Below are 22,042 nucleotides of genomic sequence, written 5' to 3' on the forward strand. Positions count from 1 at the left end.
AATGTAAATTCATTTTATTCCAGAAATCTTATATTTCATTGTATCATAACACTTAGCACAGTGGCCACTATCTCTTCTTTTGTAAAGTAAAAATAAACATTGGTGTTTTCTGACATCATTACAATGAATTTGAAATCACAATTGACTGAGTTGATGGACAACATACAAGTGTATAAAATATATTATTATAATGAATCAATGTTCGTGCGCTTTGCAGTTCTCTATATTCATGAAACAAATATTTATAATAGACACCTGTGGCAGTCGTCTAAATTAAATGTGGAAAATAGTATTCACGAGATTGAAAATACATGAAAAAAATAATTTACTGTGGCTAACTTTAAAGTAAAAATCAATCCATGATATTTTACTAATCTACATTTATCTATTGTCACTAGAGTTTTAAGGGGTCGACAACCGCCATAGGTATCAGTCAACATCAGTTTTGAAAACATTAACATAATATCCATGTCATAAATCAGGCCAAAATGGCAGTGTCAACATACAAATAAATTAAAATATTGATGATTGGTCATGTCAAAAAAATGTATACAATTAGGCACGTTGCCAGAAACTCTTTGGTTCTATGATTATAGCTATAACGTGTCTAAAGAAATATATCTACATCTTATGCGCATATTTAGTCGAAGATTAAAAAAAGTTGTTGTAGAGCTCTCTATATCAATATTAGTAATGAATAGGTACAATTTTGAATACTGTCGTTTTAGAGATCAACCAGAATTATATTTTCGTGAAGTTTTATTACAGTATCGAGTTTGTGTTATTTTTTTCCACAGAGAATGAAGGTTATAAAAGAACGTCACGTGATTGTGAAGAGGACAAATTATCTATAATTCATTTTCAGGTTATAAAGCAGAAAACAGTATAGAACTTGTGGAGCAGATTTTTCAAAAATGCGAAATTCTGATAAAATTAGAAAAAATATTGGGAAGGGACCTCTGACAGTCAGCACGATTGCTTAAAAAGCAATATTTTGGTAATTGGGGACTTAAATTGGGGTAGTTAAATCCAATAAGTGATAATAATTTATAGAGATTGATTTTATAAAAAGACACGACTTCTCAAATTATTTTGTGCACGTATACTCCCACACGCTTCAAAATATGGATGGAAGCACACACACACGCACACATACACACAAGCGCACTCACAAATTTCATAACGATAATAACTCTTGAGTTGGTAATGGGGCATAACCTTATCTAAAATAATCCCGTATAAAAATAGCGTGTCTATTTATACTATGCAATATCTAGTGTAATCCTGCACCATCAGTGTTTCTCTGGGAAAACTTTGGGAAATGAATTATGTCCTATTTTACAAAAATTTAAGCATTTAGTATACTATAACATCTCAGTAACTGGCTTTTCTAGCATTAAAATTGTTTTTCTTTACAACCTAATGAACTACCTACTTAATATGGCCATTGCCAACTTAGTAGGTATAGTCCCTAAATATAAGAATTATTTAAGTTATTGTAATCTCACAGATACTGAAAAGATAACAATAATGGTGCTTTGTGTATCACAGGACGATCGACGACCTCATTGCTTCGAAAATGTCGCTTTGAGATATTCCTCATTACATTATTATAATGATAATTGCGCTATAATTTACAATAAGTTTCTAATGCAATACTTTTCCGATCGATACGTAAGAAAATTCAGTGATCTATTCTATACAAACTCGACACATAAGTAAGTACACTATTAAAATTTAAGATTTCCCAAAGAAATGATTAACATTATTCAGACAAGAGCTTTCGTAACATCGACAAACAAAACACATAAAACAACAAACATCCATCAAACGACCGGCGTAAGAATGATCCGCTGCATCGTCACCGAATCATGTATTTCAGACTAAGACCTAAATGAACACATGAAATACAATCCGCCACGGCGCAAACGTCTCGACAACACCGAACGGAACGGCGACATAAAACTACCATTAAATAATTACACATCTTAAACGTAAAATAAACTCAATAATATACATAATTACATTATATATTCGAAAAAAATAACAAAAATCGACAGTCAGTATCGGGCAGTGCGCGCGCGGCGTGGGTGTCGCGCAGTGCGTGCTGGCCGAGCTACGGGCGGGGGCCTCGCGACGGGCGCGGGCCGCGCGGGCCTCGCGGCGGGCCCGGGCCGCGCGGGCGGGCAGGGCCGCGCGGGCGGGCAGGGCCGCGCGGCGGGAGCGGGCCGCTAGGGCCGTCGGCGTCACATGGGCGGGCGCTCCCAGTCCACGGCGGGCGCGGCGCCGCCCCACGCGCCCCAGCGCTCGCGCCGGAAGAAGCGCTTCTTGAAGTGCGCGGCGGGCGGAGAGCCCGCGCGCGCTGCTCCCGCTGCCGCCGCCGCGCCCGCCTCGCCGTGCCCGATGCCCGAGTCGGGCGACGTGTTGCACGCCTCGTCAGAGCGCCTCCGCTTGTCCTCCATGGCCGTAGACGCGAACGATATGATCTGGTCGAAGCGGAAGGCTATCCGGTCCTGCCACTTGCTCTCGTCGACCTCCTCGCCGCCCTCGCCCTCTGTAACGGAGCGGGCGGTGAGTGCGTCGGGCCGCGCGGGCGCGCCGGGCTCGGGCTGGGCGCGGCCATTACCTGGCAGGCGCGCGCCGTCCGGCAGTTCGTCCACCAGCGGCGTGGAGGTGTTGGAGTGCGGGTCTGCAGCGTCTGCCTCGCCCGCCGCGGTGCCCGCTCCGGCGCCGTTCCGTCCGCGCCAGTACTCGGACGCCAGCACGCGCGCTTGTAGGCATGCTGCTAGACCTGTTTACCATTTCAAATGTTACAATAGTTGAAAAAAATATTAATAGTTTTCACAAAATTTAGTATTTCTACAATTACTTAAATTTTACTTACTCCATACAACACACAATTGGTTTAGGTAAGTACATAAAACAGGGAAGCAATCTGGGTGTGTCATTTATAAAACTTATTAATCACTTATTAAATTTTATGATTGGTATATTTCAGTACATAACCTTGATTGTTGTTTCACATAAATTTCTCTCGTCTTCTTACGTTTTCAAACTGAGTTTTTAGACAAAAAGACACACTAAGATTGTTTACCTTTTTGTGTGCCGTACCCAATGAAATATTAATCAAAATATTCTATCATGCACAATAACTACTAGACATTTAAAACAATAACTTTTTTAAACACTTATTGGCAGGCAACATAACCGAAGTAATCAATACATCATACCTTATGTGTTCAGAAATCTGTAGGGAGTATTTAGTTCAATAAATTAATATTAGCGATAGTTAAGAAACTGACCTTCGAGAGGTTGATGGTTAGCAGCGGGCTCTTGGTAGCGTGCACTCATATTGACTGCTGCGTTGATTATGCTCTGATTGGAGATCTCGAGCGTGCGCTCGATCTCCCCGTTGACGAGGTCACCGATGGTCCTCGCTCCGGGCGCGGCGAGGCGCTCCTGCGACAGGTGTCGGCGCAGCGCCAGCTTGGCCGGCGACACCTGCAGGCACGGCAAGGCGGTTAGTGGCGGGGGGCGGGCGGGGCGGGCGGGGCGGGCGCGGGGCCGCGCGGCTCACCTGCGTGTAGTCGGGCTGCGGCGCCTGCAGGTGCGCGGGCAGGCGCGGCGCGTCGCGGCGCTCGTAGGGGTAGCGCTCGCGGCGCAGGTCGCGCGAGGCGCGCGGGAAGGCGGCGGCGGCGGGCGCGCCGGCGCGGAACCCGTGCGCCGCGCCCGCGCGCACGTAGCCGTTGCTGTAGGCGTGGCCGGCGTGTGGCGCGTGGCCGGCGTGTGGCGCGTGGCCGGCGTGCGCGGCGTGGCCCGCATGCGCCGCGTGCGCGCCGTGGCTCTGCACCGGCCGCGACGACTTGCGCTGCTCCTGGTCCTCGTTCAACACCGATGTTATTATACTCTTGAGTCTGTCCTCAAAATTTATCACCTTTGGCGATTCTTGCACCTTGGCAACTACGTTGAGAGGTTTCTGTGGTTTAACGGGCGATTGCCTGTGCGAGAGATTGGGGGGCGGCGGCTGGCCCGGACGCTGCGGTTGCGTTCTGTGAATGGGAGTGGCAGCTTTGGGGTGTCGATGATGATCATGCCTTTCGGAATCTCGCACATACCCGTTAACTATTACGTTCGGCTTAGTAATCTTGCCGGCCTCAATCTGCCGCCCCGTTTCTAGAATCTTTTGAGCGAGGATTTCTGGATTCTGTTCCTCAATTTTCCCAACATCAGGGACGTCTGGCCACTCTTGGGATCGAGATCTATGCTCTCTAGATTTTCTAGGTTTTGAGTTAACGGTATGGGGTTTTACAGTGGCGACAGGTACTGTCGGCGGAACAACTTTTTGTTCACTAGCCCTTTCCATTTGAATTATTTCGCTTTGAAGATGGCCTACCTGTGCATGTAACCTCTTCCTGTGCGCCAATGTGGCTGATATTTCTTTCAATATACAATCATGAGCAATGTTTTGGGTGATCTCCGCATCCGGCGGTATGTGACCTAGCTGACGGTACTTTTCCGTTATCTCAAACGTTCTTTGCTTAACGAGCATTGCTTGTTCAGCTTCAATATTATTCACCTAAAAATAACAAAATTAAAATGAAGAGACAACCATTTTCGAACCAACTACTGTTTAATTAATATATTACATTATATACCATAACTTATACTTTAAAATAAAAAACCATTGACATAATATCGTACATAGAAAATTAAAATGACATTCAATAAAACAATTAGCTAAAAACATCAATTTATATATAATTTAAATAATAAAATTTTAAATTACCAGGTAAGTGGTAAGATATAATACGTATAGTAGGTATCCGATAAAAATAAAGGACAAATAATACGAAACAAAAAACTGAATATAATAATTAAATGAGGAGTACCGTTTTATCAATCGTAGTGACGTACGTACTCTTCAAAAATGAGTTTTAAGTCCTCGCGATACCAAGACCATACTATCTATCTGGTGCGTGACCGAGAGATAGAGAGCTATAAGAGCGAAAGTACCTAGGGACAGAAGCAGGGTGGTATCCGGTCACTATAATCTTTTACTGTACAATACATGCTATTTGTTTTCAATGCACGATACTATGACACAAAACAAATTAAAAAAATAAAATATACCTGGGCTTGCAATTTGCTAGCTTTGCTCTGCAACTCTTTATGTCTGCCTACGATTTCCTTTGCTTTCGCCAACAGATCCACCGTATTGTTTGCGTGTATACCCAGCTCACTCATTCGCGCCTTTAACAGAGCAACACTGTCGCTGATGAGCACGTTGATCTGTTTATCTAACTGAGACGCACGCGACTTCAGTTTCTGGTTTCTCTCCTGTATTTAATACTAGGATTTAATTTGGTGTCCCTCCGTCGCAAACTTTTTTAATAAAAATTAGAGCTCTACTTGGGAACAGACAGACTGATGAAAAATATTATAAAAACCATGAATATTTGTGGTAGCGTACCTTTTCTTTGTCGATTTGGTGTCGTATCTCGTCGGCATAGTCGGGCGTGTTCATGCGCGTGATGAAGGCGAGGTACTGGTCGCGGAACATGTCGAGCAGCAGCTGCAGGCTGTAGGGCGTGTGCGGCGAGCGCGGGATGTCCAGCTCGGAGTGCAGGCGCTCGGCCGGCTGCAGCGCCACGCCCAGCGCCGACAGCCGCTGCTCCACGCAGCCCGGCGGCGGCGCCGTCACCTGCGCAGCGCACAGCGCACCGTCAGCAGCCGCCCGGGGACCCCACGCACGTGCTCACCATTCAATACTCAAAGTTTGCTACTCAGTCCATGAGGATGTGCGTGGAGTTAGCCCACAAAAGCAAAAAACATATTATAAAAAGAAATTAAAATAAATTTGGGATTTTCGTAAAATAATAATCGCGTGCCGAAATAATAAACTAAACGAAAAACAGACATATCGTAATTCGAGACAAATCTGTTTTTCATTAAATGATAAATAAGAGTAAGTATCGGCGTTGTTCACATACGGTACCGTTATCGTAAGTGTACTCACGGAACCGTTGTGCAGCGTGGAGGCGAGCGTAGTGGAGTGCAGCAGGTCGAGGCCGGCGATGGCGGCGGGGGCGGCGCGCCGGCGCTTGGCGCGAGCGGCCCGCCGCCGGGCCCCGCCCGCACTCGCGCTGCGTTTGCTGGCCGGCCGCCGGCTGCGGTCTGCGGGCAACGAACATTCACAATGCACTTACTTGTACAAATCATCTAGCTAAGCTAGCGACAGGATCCGATCCGACAGTAAGTAACACGGTTTATTTGACGGGCATAATTGCATCAAGATGATTCAGTCATTTTCCGCGCGGTACATACTTGAGTCGGAGGAGGAGGCCCAGGGCGCGCCCCACTCCCTGGGCGCGGGCTCGGGCCCGGGCGGCGCGTCGTCGGTCCCGCTGGACTCCTCGTCGCTCTCGTCGCTGGAGCGCCGCACCACGCGACGCTTGGCCACGGCCGCGCGTGCTCGGGTCCGCCCGTTCTCACCCCTGCATATTTGAAAAACGTTATTTTTGTTTTTTAACTACATATTTACTACTCCTATAACACCAGTTTGAATATAATGTCATCAAAATCATCAAGTCATTTTTGTCTAGCTTGAATACAATTTATTAATAGTAGTGTGACCAAGTCCACTTCATATGTTTACCTATTTAAAATGGTAAATAATCTATAAGTGTAACTTTTCACACAAAGGACTGTTATATTGAAGTGGTATATTTGATTGAAATCTTTCTTGTTACTTTACATAAGTTTTTAGTAGTATTTTATTATTGAACTAAGTTTTTAAACTAAAAGTTCGTAATGATCTTTGAACCGAATATCAGTAGTCTATCTTACTACAAAATTAAATCAAGACAACATTTACCTGACAGCTCTAGGCCGCGCCACCTTTCTTCGTCGCTCTGGTAGTGAGGCGGTACTGTGGTTGCTGTTGCCATTCAGCAAGTCGGGCGTCGGCTGCCGCGTGGGTGGTGCGCTCAGATGCCGCTTACCACTCCCCTCACCCTCATCACATCCATTATGCGAGCCCTAGCAATGATAATAATAATAAAATAATCGTCTAAATACTCGTGTTTACAAACATGTATAAAATCTAATTTACTGAAATATAAGATAACTGTTAACCTAGTCGACCCTGTTATCCAATAAGCTGTGTCCCCTGTTAAACGTTGGCATTTTATGTTTGCAACAAGTACTTATCATAAAGTTATAAAATATAATGTACTAATATTTAATTATCAACTAATAAATAATATTAACTATGGAAAAAAATATACCATATTATTATTCTAATATTCATAATAACATTTATTGAAATCAGGTTATGCATGCATGCATAAAGAAAATCTTTTAAATATACTAAGGACGTTGACGTAATAAAATAATATATGAAGTTGCAAACTACAAGCAATGACAAAGCATTGTAGCACACTGAGTGGTTCGCGTAGAAATATATGAGAATAATAAGGCTTACGTTTTAAATATCGACGATTTCAGTAAAGATACCTGTAAAATCTGAATAGAATCAGAATAAAAGTTTGGTACCACGCCGTTGTATTAACTATTTAAACGTAAAAACCCATCAACAATCTATTCGCTTCCAAGCGGTGAGCAGATAATCGAAATCTGGTCTGTAATAGATATGTCACATATTTTTTTCTAATATATTTTTACTGAGCAAACCTACTTTCTTTTTTACTTATTTTATCAGCAAAGGCATACAATACAAACATGACAATTGGTTGTATAAATAAATAACACTATAATCCTTTGGCAGTGTTGGTATATCATTTTCTATGTTTAAATTTATTGAACTTATTGAACTATTATCTAGTTTCTTTTTTATTTCAATATATTTAGGTTACCAATTATTTCCACAGTCAAATCATCATGTACTAAATAAAACTATTTTTTTCCTTAAATAATCTTATAAAAAGTTGTAGTGATTGGAACAGACCCTTTTGCTGACCTTGAGTTTCGGATTTTTCAGTCTTTGAAAATATCTCTCCAATTTGGTCCTATCTATAATGTGTAAATAGTAAGAGACTGGCTTCCCCGTCCACGAAACTGATCCTTTTAGCGGAGACATCTCGCTCACGTGCATGATGGTCCCGATGTCGCTCAGGTTTCTATCCGTTATCCTGAAGTTCAATGGACAAAAACTCTTTGATGACACAATCTTAGCACCATCTTTCAAATCAGCGAATCTTTCTTTTAGCTGATGATCTACGTGTGGGCCAAATGCAAAGTTGTTTACGAAAACTATCGTAGCTGCATTTATCTTTTCTCTGTGCTCATCCAGTAAAAAGTCGCCTTTTATTAATTTATACTCTCCGTATTTTTTCCCATACCATCTCATCCACGTTCTAAAGTTAACGTCCATACTCTGAAACATAAATGTATTATTTATAGAACGGTTTTATCTAAAAAAGTTTTAAAATAACTAGACATTGCCCGATAGTACTATTTACCTCAGCATATTTGCTAGGAACTTCCGCCTTTTCGACTCCGAGGCAGACGCGGCATGGTGTGGCGGCCGCCATTTGTAAAACCACCTGCCCAACGCCCGATCCCAAGTCCACGAACACATCTTCGGCGGTTATATCTATTTGATCTATCATCTGACACACCAACTCGTAAGATGTTTCGCCGTACACCTGACAACATATACACAGATTGACGTCATAATGTAATAAAATTCCATAGAAAATAAATAATATGCATATTAAGCAGACATGAATTAAGTAATTTAATTTCGTAAATAATAGAATAGTATTATATAGTTTCTCAACTCTTACAACACTAAGGGGCTGATATTTAACAAAAACCGCTTTTATTCAATATTTTTCGTAGAGCTTCTTGTAAAGCATACCGCAAACCATTGAAAAAAACTGTTTACTAACAACTTATTTGTACTTGTATGAATCGGGTACAATATTATAGCAAAGAGGTCAATCTTCAGCACGATACCATAACTGGTCGCTATGAACAATACGGATTACACAATATATAACTGTTAGCACTAACCTCGGGTGAGAAGGGTTCATATTGGTTGAGTTTATCCGGGTCAGACACTGCTTGGTTGTATGTTTGCTGTAATATGTGTTTTAGCAAACCTCTCGACGGATATTTGTTTAACCGTTGAGTGGGTAACGATGTGCCTTTTTCCTGAAATGAATAAAAAAATAACACGTTACTTACATGTAATCGATAAACGTCGAATTGTTATCGGTCATTTCAAATTTATGATTATTCGTATCTTTTAAGCAACGTTACGACTGTGAAAGTTGTAAGTTGTCACAAAAGATAATGATTCAAAATATACCTAAAAATGGCAACGGAGACGAAATTACTAATAAGGAAGATACAAAACAAAGTACAAGATAAAATCATCATCAATAAAATAAAATAAAATGATAAAGAATGAAAATAGTCACTTAATGATGGTATGCGACCATCAAAAGGTAATTAGGGTTACGGCTTTTTATTAGTCTCATAATATCGGGATAATGAGGTCCAGGCGAAGATCTGAATTCGATCACTCCAAGTTAAGTACTCAGACAGTTATGACTTATGGCTATACGGTGAAACTGTAACCCTTTAAAATTATCTTATTAGTAGCACAAATTTAATTAAAGTTGTTCAAGCCTTGACATTGCAAGCAGGGCAAAATTATCGATCGATACAACCAAATGCGTCATTTAAGAGCAATGTCGATGGCCTTGAGTCCGATTTACGGTTCAAGGTTTCATAAATGTAGCAGCATAAGAGTACCTGCCAATTCGAACTTAAAGCAGAGGTCAATAACTTTTCGTATTTAAAATAAATTATGTGGCATTGACTACACACAAACGGCGAGGGGCAAAAAAATCAATATCTTACCAGGTAGTGAGTAATGTCTAATTTTATCACAGCAATGAACTGAGTATTTTTTTTAAGTTGCATAAGATAAATTTGTGAGCTTAAGTTATGTTTCCTCCTTTGCGGTTTGTTTACGCTGCATTTTCCATTTTAGTCGAAGCTGCTTTACATATTTATTTATAAGGAGATGCTGAGTGCGAGCATGACCTTGTTGTCGAATCTTTCATAATGTATTTGTTTACGTTCCGTTGCATTCATTCATAAAATAAAATCAATGTATTAAAATAGCTTTTCTTTAATACAATTACATAAATGTTGCAGGAACTATGAAACATATCTCGTGATGTATTGCGGCAAAATGGTCCGATGTAATTATTCAGTGCACCTACCTACCTAGTTGCTTAAATAGGCAGAGTGGGGTCATATTGCGTAGGTTGTTTGTTTAGTTGCAATGTTATCTCGCTACAATGTACTGAATACTGTTTTGCATATAGATTTAACGCTGTACTTATACTATTATAACAGTTTGTACATATAAATACTTCAATGTAGCTGGTATAAATAATGAGCGAAAGTAATGGCGTGCGTCCCTATACAATTTGCTCCCGTTAAATTGAAGAAGGTAATGGGGTCAGGGGAGGCAGGCGTGTTCGGGAAATCAATACCAGCTCTAAATGTAAACAATGTTTTTACATCCGTTTGTGGTGACTTGATGTTACTTCAGAGTATTTATTACGTAGTATTACGTAGGCAAGACATTGAGTTATACGCGTGTTACGTTGCCGTGTACAGCAAATATAAATAATACTGAACAGAATATTTTCATCTTTCACTGTTATTTTTACGAGACACTTTACTACTTACATACATAATGTTCTATTCAAGACAATTTACCATGGCTTTCGAAGATGTTAGAAAAACGTTACAACTACGGTGATGCAATCAGTTCTCACAAGCGCGTCCGCTGCCCAAACACTCCATACGGCGCTAAAGCATTGCGTCACTCACTATCTACTTACTCGGTGAAAATTAGAAAGCGGCCTCACGTTAATTCAGCTTTGTACATGCAGTAACATACCGTATACTAACCATTTAAAATAATTTTACATATATTATTATTCTGAGACTGAGGTCTAATGCGAGAGTTTATTCATACTGACGATGAACAATAACAATACTTCAAAATTGACCAATCATTCTACAGTTAGGAAGTCGTGTTCTTTAAATAATTCTTAGAAATGTTAATAACTTAATAGTATAAAATATAAAACCGCGAAATAAAATATGTTCAACCCACGTAAAGAAGAAAACTTATTTTGCTCAAGTTAATTAAAGATATATGATAAAAGGTAATATCTTTCTAACTGTTGAAAAGACTATGTGCAACAATTCTGACACATGTTATTCATTGCCGTTCGATTTACTAATTCGATTCAACGATTTACTAATCATATTGTATATAATGAGGGAAAATATAACAATAGATGTATATTTGTTTTAATTTTCCCTTTATCCTCTTACATGTAACTGACACCTAATGATTAATAATCAATGAAATAATGTACCCACTTCCAGAAACTGTTCGATCCGGTTAAATGTTTAAATAAAACTTTCTTAAATCTCATGCTAATGGTACTCCTAGCCAGAATATAGACGCTGGCGCAGCCGAAAAAAAAAGGTCATTAACACTATGCGAGACATTCGCGTTCGCTCAATATTGCGGTCAACGCCCCCGCAAGTGGCCCGCACAGAGCCACTCACTATAACATAACAATGTGATTGGCAGTCCATTGTTAACCGAATATATGTAAAGTGACTAAGGAAGTATTGGACCATGTACCACACTTTATTTCCGAAATCGTTTAGACACACTCTTGGAGTAAGAAGATCCCAAAATCTGATCATAAATTTTCATTTCTTATAATCGATAACAACCGCATTTATTCCAATCCTAATAATACAGCTTATTTTTAAAATAATGGAGTTAAAAATAAACGTATCCAAGGTCACTACACTGAACTTAAAAGGTGTCTATGCAATGCACACTGCTAGAGTTCATTCATATTTAAAATGACCTACACCACAATATGTCAAGAGTCACGATACTGAATACGTGTTTGTAGGATATATACAAATATATCTGTTGCATGTTATTTGTAATAACTGGTAGGCTAATAGAAATAATGTTTATTATATCTAGGTACTAAAACAATGTAAAAAATAATCTAAAAGGTTATTTTTTACATAATTCACTTAATATTGTGTATTAAGAATATAATTATTCCTGCAATATAGCTGTAGTTTTAATTTTCGTGCTAGTGTTATATTCACCGAAGCATTATGGTGGAATCGTTGTATTGTAAGGTGAAACCTCTCTATACATAATACGCGCTGGTCCTCTAACCAAGTAACACGAATGACATCACCGCTATTACACAAAGGATAAATTTATTATTACAGCACGAAGGCTCTTGATTTATTAGTAGTAAGCGTCATACTTGTATTCCCATAGAGTTTTCCTCGGATATTGATTACATTATGTTAATATTTAGAGTGAGAATATTTTCATATTCATTTTGACCACATAGCAGATAATTTGCAGACCAGTCAAAATATATTGAATGCTGTACTAGAAATTTTATTTTCAGTTAAAAAGAAGAAACTATGTATATTATTATACTAGCGTTGCGTAAACGAACGACTAGAAGCAGCGAGTCGAGCGGAAGGTCTTTTGATAAATGGTTTATTTTCATTTATTAAAAAACATGGAATATTATTATTAAAAGTAGCGAAAGGTGGCGATTTGATAACAGCAACGTTATTGTAATGATTAGTAATTTACTAAAGTTATTTGAAAGTTTTATAAGATCACATTTTGATATTCCTAATAACTCCTCATTTTTTTTCAATTATACAAACTATCGTGTTTATTTTAATTTTCGTTATAACATGTTATTATAATCCTATTAAATATTTATTTAGCTAGTATCACATTTTTCTTTAATAATATTGTAGCGCCATACTGACATTATTTTGAAAGATAATCCAAGAAGGCGATTCTTCGTGTCATAGAGAAAATGGTATGCAACGTGTATAAATAGAGTTAGCCTCGCGCGGCGTCTGCGGACATCGATCGTTGCGTCCTCGCCGCCATCTTGGCCCTCGTGTCTCCCTCCTGCAGCCCGCGCCCCACTCGCCTGTATTGCCCCTCACTGCCCCACATTCACCGCACCGTTTCGCACATGCTACACTACGCGGTATGTCCGCTGTTTCTAGCTAGCTGACTCAACATTTGGGCTGAGAATTTGCAGCTCAACAAAAATAAACACCTTCCAGCATCAACATTTCCGTGTTTATTTTTCAATTCAAATTAGAAAGTGTATCCGTGATATTTCTATTTAAGAAAATGAAATCGTTGTAAAAATAATATACATTTTATAAGACAATACACTTGTAATAATATCGAAAGTATCTAAATATAGATACTATTAGATATTATTCTAATATCCTAAACTAAAAATTGATTAAAAGATGTGAGTTTATATTTAACTAAATATTTTATACTTAAATATCGATAATTAAAAGGATGGACTTTTTATGTGCGTGCTTTTTTCAGGTATAGTAATTGTTTCTCAGAATAAATTGGATCCGGAAGACTTTGCACATAGGGAACACAGGTTTGGCACTAATTCTGCGGTCGCAGCTGCGACATTCATTACCTAGGGTGTCCGATAAGCTCGTGCCTGCTAACAAAAGTTTATTGATGTTTGACATTCTCTGTCGTCTAGTTTCGTAAAGTAATTGAACAAGGTCAAGAAACGAACTTAACATAACTGTTAATATAAATACAGACTTTAATTACTTGAACAGAATTACACAATTTAATATAGATGCTTGCTATAAAATATTTTATTAGCATTGTGAAAAACGAGAAATTTAAAATAAATGACACGACGTAAGTAATTTAAAAAATATTGGTACTTTTAAATCTTAAAGCATTTAATTAAAATAGAATGTATGTGAACCTATTGTAATATAGAAAATAATTAACTTTACAGAACGACAGAACGACGTAAAACAAATGCGGTAGACGAAGCCCATTAGTCTAAAAATAGGATAAGGTGACATTGACGATGTTTCCGCAATAGAAATTGATGGCAAGTATACAATTTGAAGTTCTGTTACTGTACTATCACATTGTTCATTTAATATCTGTTGCAAGTAAACTTTGTGTGGTATCAGTTACGTAAGTAAACAAATATAAGTCGTACGACAACTCAAGGGCACAAGAAAGAGCAATATCGTTCGATGTGTTCTTAAAGTTGCCATTTACATTTTTATTAAATCTTGATTACTATACTACCTCGAGAAACAAAAGAGCGAGAGAACTCATAGCCATTTTGAAACTCATTCAAGGTTAACAATAGTAAGCTCTTTCCAAGGATTCGTCGCCATAAACAAGGGCTATTTTTATAACCAATTTAACAGTTTCTAAGGAAAAAGGCAGCAATTACTATACATACAATCTACCGTAATTTGAAGTTCCTCGTTACACAATGTCCTGACAATTATGAGAAAACATTGAACACAATTTATTTTTACAACAACAAAAGTAGCCTTGTGCTTGTATTGCATAAGAAATAAAGACTTACAAAATTTATAAAAATTGCTCCGAGTTTAAGTTCAATGTCAAGGGAGCTATTTATTCGACACAGATTGTTTATTTTTATCTCTGTAGGTAACTTGTTCTACCTGAATGATATTGATTATTCGTATTTCGTAACACTGCGTACTTTATCGTGACAGTTATCAAAAAGAAACTGAATGAAATATGAAATTTTCTTGGTGATAAATAAATAATTGACAAATAGATCTTATTTACTCTATTTAACGTTTGTTGGCTAGTAGTCCAAGTCCGTAAATGCGTGTATGCCGTATGCCTTAGTATCTAACGCATACATGATAGGACGAGTTCATATCGCCGTTTAGTATTGTAATTATGCACATGATAGCAATGTTCAGTCCCTACATCGTTTGTGCCAGTTACGTCCGTTGCTATAACGTATGCCTGTTAGTTGCAATTCGATGTCGTGATGCTATGTCCCACAGTAAACGATGTGAACTGTAATTAATGACGTTTATTGGGCTTGGTTGTTGCCTTTACAATGTTCCGAATAGAATAGGATGGACTTTTACGACTCATATGTTTCCAAGAACTTTGACAAACCAACAAGTTGTTTAATATACATATACGCTTCTTCCGCAGTAAATCGTACAACGTAAGTGTGAGGAAGAACCTGAATGTTACACATTGTTTACAATCACCAAACCATATGTTAAACGTAGTGCTGCTGGTGATTGAGGCAATGTTTGTGTCATTGCCCTCACGAGTGTTCATTCAATAGTACCGCGTAGGACCGTAGCACTCTGAAGGCGGTCAAGATCAAAAATAATGTATCAGTTATTATTTTTCTATGACTCTTTATTCACCGATAAACTGTTTTTGCATAAAAATACTTTATTCTTCGTCTGCTATAATGTTTTAGAGATTAAAACAGGCTACGCTTGATAATAACTCGCCTATAGAATTAAGGATATTTTTCTACTATTTCAAAATTACTCTAAAGAATCAAATCGAACAGACCATTCTAGTACGAAACCACCACAATCAAATAATTACAGTTGAAGAGAACACATCTCAGTTTGGACGGGGTTTATTCGCAGATAAAGCCATAACTCATTTTAAGAAGTATAATTATATCGAGAAGATTTATTATTATCGGTATGATAACAATGTCTGTTTCTTTAAATCTGTAAAGATTAAGACAGCCGTTTGCAGGAACAGCGCACAGCAAAATGACGCCCTTAGGTACTGGTGTATGCTTTCAAAACACTGTCAAACGACATATAAGCCATTTTACTACGTCACTTTGTTATGTGTCGTTCTTGCATATGACTGTTGGATAGCACAAGATTATATCTCACCAGAGCGACGACGGAGTCTATGGCGCGGTTGAAACGGTCGCACAGGGCTCTCATACTCTCGTACGAGTGGGTGTCGTAATCGCACAAGATGTTGTTTTCCAGTGCCGCCTTCATCTCCGGCAGGTCGTCGCACACCCACCTAAAACAAAGCCTCTAGTTCAGCAAGGTGTCACTGTAAATACATGTACGATTGAAATGTTTATTACATGGGCTTGACTGGCCTGTAGCCTAGAATTGGAAACAGCTAAAATTTATTTAGGTGATCTGAGATTTGTATTTAGTAATTGTATTTAGTTAATTTAAACTTTGGCTATTAAATTAATACACACTGGCAACACTGGGTAATGTAAGTAGCAAAATAAAAGTAGTAATTCAAGAGGGCTTTGACTTCCCTATTAAAACTAGTTATGATAATAGAGATAAATCTTTTCATTTTTTTGGTACAGATGGATTTCATTAATAAAATGATAATTGCAACAGAATTTAACAGTAATATTTCTAACAAAGCTAGATAAAACTAGGTCAAGTATTGGTAGGTAAAGCAAAGAATTTGGCATTCAAACAAGAACAAAATTTGCAATCATACTTAGTGGCTTAGTGCCATGTAGGGTAAAGCAAATAGCTAACAAGAACAATGTTACTTTCAATAATAAAGCTAGTGACTATTGTGATAAAAACAAGTAATAAAAACAATTGAGAAAAGAATGTAGGTGACACTTATTTTCTATCGCATTTTATCAACAATGAACCCAATATTTAGTAATTTATCAGTAAATAAAAAACTGATGATTTAAAAACAAAACACGTTTTAGCAGGCCGCTTCATATTTTGCGCGTCTAATCTATTACAACTAGGTTTAACGAACGCCTATGACCTTAATAAAATGAGGTCATCTAGGGATTTAATCACTCTTATCAACAAACTCGTGTTTTAATGGAATCATGCCGAATACAAAACACACAACATTTTGACACTTATCTAATCGTGACTTGGCTACCACACGAACTTAAAAAATATATTTCGTATTAATAAAGCGAATAACTAAAGTAAGTTATCATAAAATTTGCATTTAGATGTTATAAAACCCGAGAAATATTAAAAGCTTTAGTAAGGGCGCGCCCTTTACATCAAAAATAATAGGGATCGATTTCAAGGTTACGAACGGGTGAATGAGCGCGTCCGGACAAAAAGAGGTCATAGTGAAGGTTCTCGCGGTCCCGCCGACCGAGCCTGGATCGACCTGCGAGACTCGTTCTCGTTTCAAACCGAATTTAAGATAAACCAAGTAGGCTAATTCTGTAAATGACGTGAATTTATAACGAACTTTGAAAAATTTAAATTTTTACTTTTTATATGGTCTAATACAAAAAAAAAGCCCCTACGTAATTAATATTGTATATTAATTCACGTTTTATATGAAAACCCGTCGCAGTCATTTGTTATAGTTAAAGCATTCTACATTAAGGAGATCAGAGATCGAACGCAAATTTGTGGTCCAAGTTTCGCATCGTAACTATTGTCAATACAAAAATAATATGCTACTGATAATTTCCGCGTTACATTAATGGCCTTCAATGTTAGTACTTCCTTGTGAGGTAAGTAAAATCCGTAATGGAGTGAATCATTATTGAATCGTCAACAATGTATGCGTGCGTCGTTAGTGGGTCGTGTGGCGTCCAGGAGGACAGGTGTTGATACCTATCTGCGATATCAAAACAACACGTGCATCCTACCGGCTTTCACGTAATACTTTCTTTCGGCGTTTTATTATAGCTAATTTTTTAAACAGTTTTTGTATACCATATTGTGTTTAAAATAGCTAATGTACAGATAAATAACACGTGGGCGCTACGACAGTGCTAAGTATTAGGTACAGCAAAATAATTTATTCATATTTTTAATTCTTGCACAAAACCAATCATTTATATTATATAAAAAAAAAACTAAGTCAATCATTAAGTTTTTTAAGTTCTAAAAAAATAAGGTGTAAACTTTACTATTATGACCTATCTGGTCTTCATTTTTGCAATTTAAGTTTATCAATGTAATAATATTATTAGATGCACTAATTTAATTTCATGAAAAATGTTATTACCTTATCGTTTCTACTATCTCCAAGGCCCCATCGTGCTTGTCCTGCAACAACAAAAAAAGATTTTAATATTTATCACTAAGAATATTATGTTTTAGTTTAAGTAAAAATATATGAGGCACATACAAGAAAAATCAAACATCAGTCATAAAATGAAAGTTCATTAAACACCTAAATACATTAAGCTTGAGGTTTTATGCTATTTCTCTTAATTTACAGTTGTAATGGAGACAGATAACATTTAAGAATACCATAAAGTTAAGTTTAGTTAGAAGAAAAGTTTTATAATGTAACATTTTGTAGTATCTGCCTACCTATTTAGAGACAAAAAACAAAAAGTTTAATTTTGTACCTTTGTTTATTTAGTATTTTTCCACTATTTTTGTTTAAATGTGTGCAAAAGTACAGAAATAAAGTGATATTAAAGTATAGTGTTTTTTTCATTAACCATAGCACAGCATAGTAACAAGATACAATAATAAAATAACATGATTTTTCACTTTTAATGTTATATAATCTTATATGTACATAATGTCAGGCTGTGAATAAAATATCAAGTGTTTGATAACAAATCTTATCAATAAATAACAAGACTCTAAGCATGTACTTCTTATCTAGCTAAATTATAAAAAATAGATACACAAAATAAAGCTGTTTATGAACTGTGATTAAGAACAAACTGTTGGTACATAAAATTGAATATTAGAGTCAGAAGTTATTTTGGTATAATATGAGTTATTACTTGATATTAATAGTAATGAAGCATAAAAATGTAATAATTCATGACTTAATTATTTAAAATTACAGCAATTTACAAACATAATTAACCAAGCAATAAAATAGTTTAAATGGCATGGTCCCAAGCAATACATGTATTAGGGAGGCAAAGTATTTCATAGCTGTGGTACTTATTTAGTTTCAAGTACTTGGGAACCATAAATAAATCGGCTTCTAAACTAAAAGCTATTCAATCAACATTTCAATTCTTTGTTAACAAGTTCTGAAACTGGCATAGCTATTATCGTGATAAATGTAAATAAATGACGAATGAAAACTACGCAACAGTGTGTACATATCTAAAAAAAGCCGACACCTTGACAAAACACGAGGTCAATACACTCTACTGCAATACCCATGTGACGTGAAGAAGAGCTTACCTATGTCTAGATGATTGATAAATACCACGATAATGGCCAAATCAATATGGATACACTCGGACACCTTCATTGATATAGTTGTATAATTTAAACGGTCATTCCATAATTTTAACTAAACACGAGCAAGTACCTAGTACGGATAGTCACTTGTTGTACAATAGAGCCTCCCTAAACAATTTAGTTACATCACCACTGCCTATATGCAAGCCTGTAGTGAAATAGGAAATAGGATCCTACAGCTTATAGTAGAGTCGCAGTAACTAACTATATGACAATAAAATATACGATTTCCTTACCGAGCCATGACCTGAAGTGAGGGGCCATGTATAAACAACAGGTTCCGCGCCTGCAGGAGAATGCAGGCGTAAATCCAAAGCCATGATAAGAAAACCACTGCATTAAAGCACACACTTTTCACTTAAACACTAAAATAATCACTAAAAATTCTAGATAATAACATAATTTCACTGCACTTTCACACACACACACTCTGAACAACCGGGCGCCATGTTGAAATTATTTCTAAATTCCAATCATGGCGGACAAACAGTGTTGCTTCATTCAAAAATCAAATAAAAGTATTTACATAGAGAAAATCACAAGAAAATAATAAATTATAATTCAATTAACAATTGTTTTTTTTCAGCACGTTATCATTCTTTAAAATTGTTGACTAAAGTCACAGTCTAAGCACAGAGCTTATTATTTTGATAATATTTAATAGATAGATAGATCTAAAAGTAGAATTCCCATATGACTGAATTTACTTCGCGATACAGTTAAGTCTTTGGTTTGAAAATAAAGTAATTATGTTATACCGGGAGGTATCAACGTGTGAACTATATTGATAGATAAACGACTTAAAAGATAGTATCAATACGTGCATGCTTATTATACTCAATTCCACTATTCACAAGGGATGCGTATCATTGAAACGCTTTTTTCCTTTTATGTACTTCAAATCTAAGAATTCATTTTAAAACATTTAACCTCTGTATCTTAAATAAGACTAGGACTAGTTCTTTGATATATTTATAATGAATACGATCAAGAAGGGAAAGAACTTAAAAAAAAGTTAAACTACCTTACTGATATTCCCTACCCTTCTACTTTCTAGTCTTTGGTACGAGGATTAAGGATAAACATCTGTAATTTTTAGAGGTCTGTGAAACTGTGAAAGTGTCTGAAAGTGGTAAAACGCATTTTTATTGAGTAATTGAATTGCTATCAGAGTTAACATTAATTTAAACTTATCTTGAGGTAAATAATAGGACTAATTGATCCTGTTTTAAACACAAACCCCTTAATATACACAAGTGCATACCCAATCGATTATTTAATTCATACACGTTTTGTACTTTATTAATCCTTCTTCTGTAGAAATGTCTGATTCGGAAGACGAAGAAAAGCATATCAAAAGCTTTGCCGAAGTGCATAAAGAAATTGAAGCATTCAAGAAGAATCCAGAGACTTCTGGAATGTTTGTGTCTGGTTGGGATGACGCTGATCAAGATGTCGATATCGTGAAGAATCCCAAAGGTTTGTATCTATAATAAATAATATGCCACTCAATGAATCTTTTCAATTCTTTAATATAAAGTAAATACTTGATGTTGATAGGTTCTAGTAAATTTTATACTGTTAACAAGAGTATCAAAAGATTTATTGCCCTTTCTTGACATGATCTCAATTGTCATAGCAGCATGAATGGCTAATTTAGCTAATAATAAAATGATTACATGTTTAAGTAGGTAAAAAAGTACTAGGTAATCCAGTCCTAGGTAGGCCCACTCTAGTATAAAACTAGTCATTCACTAATGTTTACAAATTTGATTACAGCTAATTGCCTGGACCATGTTCTGTGGGCAGCGGAACATGGGGAAATTGATGTTTTGAAAGAGCTGTTATCTAAGCAGCCTAGTCTGGTGCATGCACAAGACTCCGATGGGTATACACCCCTCCATCGAGCAGCATACAGTAACCATATTGATGTGATATCTTACCTGTTAAGTATGAATGCCAATGTCAACATGAAAACACAGCTTGGATGGACACCATTACACTCTGCTTGTAAATGGAATAACTATATGGCTGCTGCAAGACTTCTTGCTGCTGGTGCTGACGTAAAGGTTCTTTCAGATGGAGGTATGGATTTTTGCTCCTTATAACATAAATTACACTTTAAAGATATAGAATTCTAACCATTTAGAATAAACATTGCTCTATAAATATTTACACCTTATAACCAAGTTAATGTGTTTTAAAAACAACCAGTACAGCTAAAATTTTATAAACTAAAAAAGTGATTTGTATACTTGTAAAACCTCCGTACCACTTGGATTATATTGCCTACCTACAGCGGGAGTCATTAAAAAATGGGCTAGCAAGCTATAATTTATCCCTTGTCACAGAATAATAATAAAAGATAACAATAGGCAAAGAATTAACTTTTTTTTTTAATTAGGCAGAATCAAACATTACTTTTTTGTTGCAGGTCAATCACCATTGCATATAACAGCTTCAATAAGTCATTGTAAGGCCACATTATTAATTTTATTCCTAAAAGACGACATTGTAGAAGTAGCATCAAAAAAGAATAATTCAGATGAGACTCCTGAAAAGCTAGCCCTTGGTCATGGCATTTACGCTCCCTTATTTGAGATGGTTTGTCCAGAAGTATCATATATCCGTTCCCTAGCATTTACCACTAATCCCTATGTGAGGCAAAAACCTGTAAGCTTGGAAAACAAATAAAAAATATAATCATTTGTATACATTTTTATTAGTTTGTTTAGCAGGTTATCTGAAAATATTTACACTTAAATAATTGTAAACAGTTTTAACATGATCTTATCTTATTACTATTTGTTTTAGCTCTTTTTAATTAATAATTATTGATACATTATTTATTTAGAAATAAGGGAAACTGTGATTTTTT

The 22,042-nt window shown here is 36.9% G+C and overlaps 2 protein-coding genes across 6 annotated transcripts; one reads left to right on the forward strand and one right to left on the reverse strand.

Annotated features, from left to right (window-relative positions):
* Nucleotides 1–2,215: 2,215 nt before the first annotated feature.
* Nucleotides 2,216–19,613, reverse strand: LOC113496303 (histone-lysine N-methyltransferase, H3 lysine-79 specific). 3 transcript variants are annotated; one of them, XM_026875453.1, is made up of 15 exons: nucleotides 19,401–19,612; nucleotides 17,951–17,991; nucleotides 15,856–15,994; nucleotides 9,037–9,177; nucleotides 8,481–8,666; nucleotides 7,967–8,395; nucleotides 6,875–7,038; nucleotides 6,325–6,494; nucleotides 6,017–6,174; nucleotides 5,471–5,701; nucleotides 5,131–5,337; nucleotides 3,578–4,576; nucleotides 3,303–3,501; nucleotides 2,627–2,791; nucleotides 2,216–2,554 (listed from the first exon to the last, which is right to left on the reverse strand). In XM_026875453.1, exons 1-15 carry the CDS (start codon nucleotides 19,482–19,484, stop codon nucleotides 2,247–2,249), a joined length of 3,621 nt encoding a protein of 1,206 aa, XP_026731254.1. In that variant the 5' UTR covers nucleotides 19,485–19,612; the 3' UTR covers nucleotides 2,216–2,246. The 3 variants fall into 3 exon arrangements, with proteins under 3 accessions (XP_026731254.1, XP_026731253.1, XP_026731252.1); XM_026875452.1 differs by having other exon boundaries at nucleotides 2,216–2,791; nucleotides 7,979–8,395; nucleotides 19,401–19,613; XM_026875451.1 differs by having other exon boundaries at nucleotides 2,216–2,791; nucleotides 19,401–19,613.
* Nucleotides 19,614–20,154: 541 nt separating this feature from the next.
* On the forward strand, nucleotides 20,155–21,876 carry LOC113496304 (ankyrin repeat domain-containing protein 49). 3 transcript variants are annotated; one of them, XM_026875455.1, is made up of 4 exons: nucleotides 20,155–20,265; nucleotides 20,485–20,643; nucleotides 20,944–21,249; nucleotides 21,599–21,876. In XM_026875455.1, the coding sequence occupies exons 2-4, from the start codon at nucleotides 20,487–20,489 to the stop codon at nucleotides 21,856–21,858; spliced, it is 723 nt and encodes a 240-aa protein (XP_026731256.1). In that variant the 5' UTR covers nucleotides 20,155–20,265; nucleotides 20,485–20,486; the 3' UTR covers nucleotides 21,859–21,876. The 3 variants fall into 3 exon arrangements, with proteins under 3 accessions (XP_026731256.1, XP_026731255.1, XP_026731257.1); XM_026875454.1 differs by lacking the exon at nucleotides 20,155–20,265 and adding an exon at nucleotides 20,274–20,364; XM_026875456.1 differs by lacking the exon at nucleotides 20,155–20,265 and adding an exon at nucleotides 20,278–20,296.
* The last annotated feature ends 166 nt before the right edge of the window (nucleotides 21,877–22,042 follow it).

The sequence above is a fragment of the Trichoplusia ni genome, chromosome 8 (genome assembly GCF_003590095.1).
Source record: "Trichoplusia ni isolate ovarian cell line Hi5 chromosome 8, tn1, whole genome shotgun sequence".
Lineage (NCBI taxonomy): Eukaryota > Metazoa > Arthropoda > Insecta > Lepidoptera > Noctuidae > Trichoplusia > Trichoplusia ni.

Excerpts from the sequence above, each read along its gene's own strand:
- LOC113496304 (XM_026875455.1), top strand. The coding sequence starts at position 20,487 with ATGTCTGATTCGGAAGACGAAGAAAAGCATATCAAAAGCTTTGCCGAA. Across the intron at positions 20,644-20,943 it reads TATCGTGAAGAATCCCAAAG|CTAATTGCCTGGACCATGTT; the intron begins GTTTGTATCTAT and ends ATTTGATTACAG. Across the intron at positions 21,250-21,598 it reads AAAGGTTCTTTCAGATGGAG|GTCAATCACCATTGCATATA; the intron begins GTATGGATTTTT and ends TTTTTGTTGCAG.
- LOC113496303 (XM_026875451.1), bottom strand. The coding sequence starts at position 19,484 with ATGGCTTTGGATTTACGCCTGCATTCTCCTGCAGGCGCGGAACCTGTT. Across the intron at positions 8,667-9,036 it reads ATGAACCCTTCTCACCCGAG|GTGTACGGCGAAACATCTTA; the intron begins GTTAGTGCTAAC and ends ATATGTTGTCAG. Across the intron at positions 2,792-3,302 it reads TAACCATCAACCTCTCGAAG|GTCTAGCAGCATGCCTACAA; the intron begins GTCAGTTTCTTA and ends AATGGTAAACAG.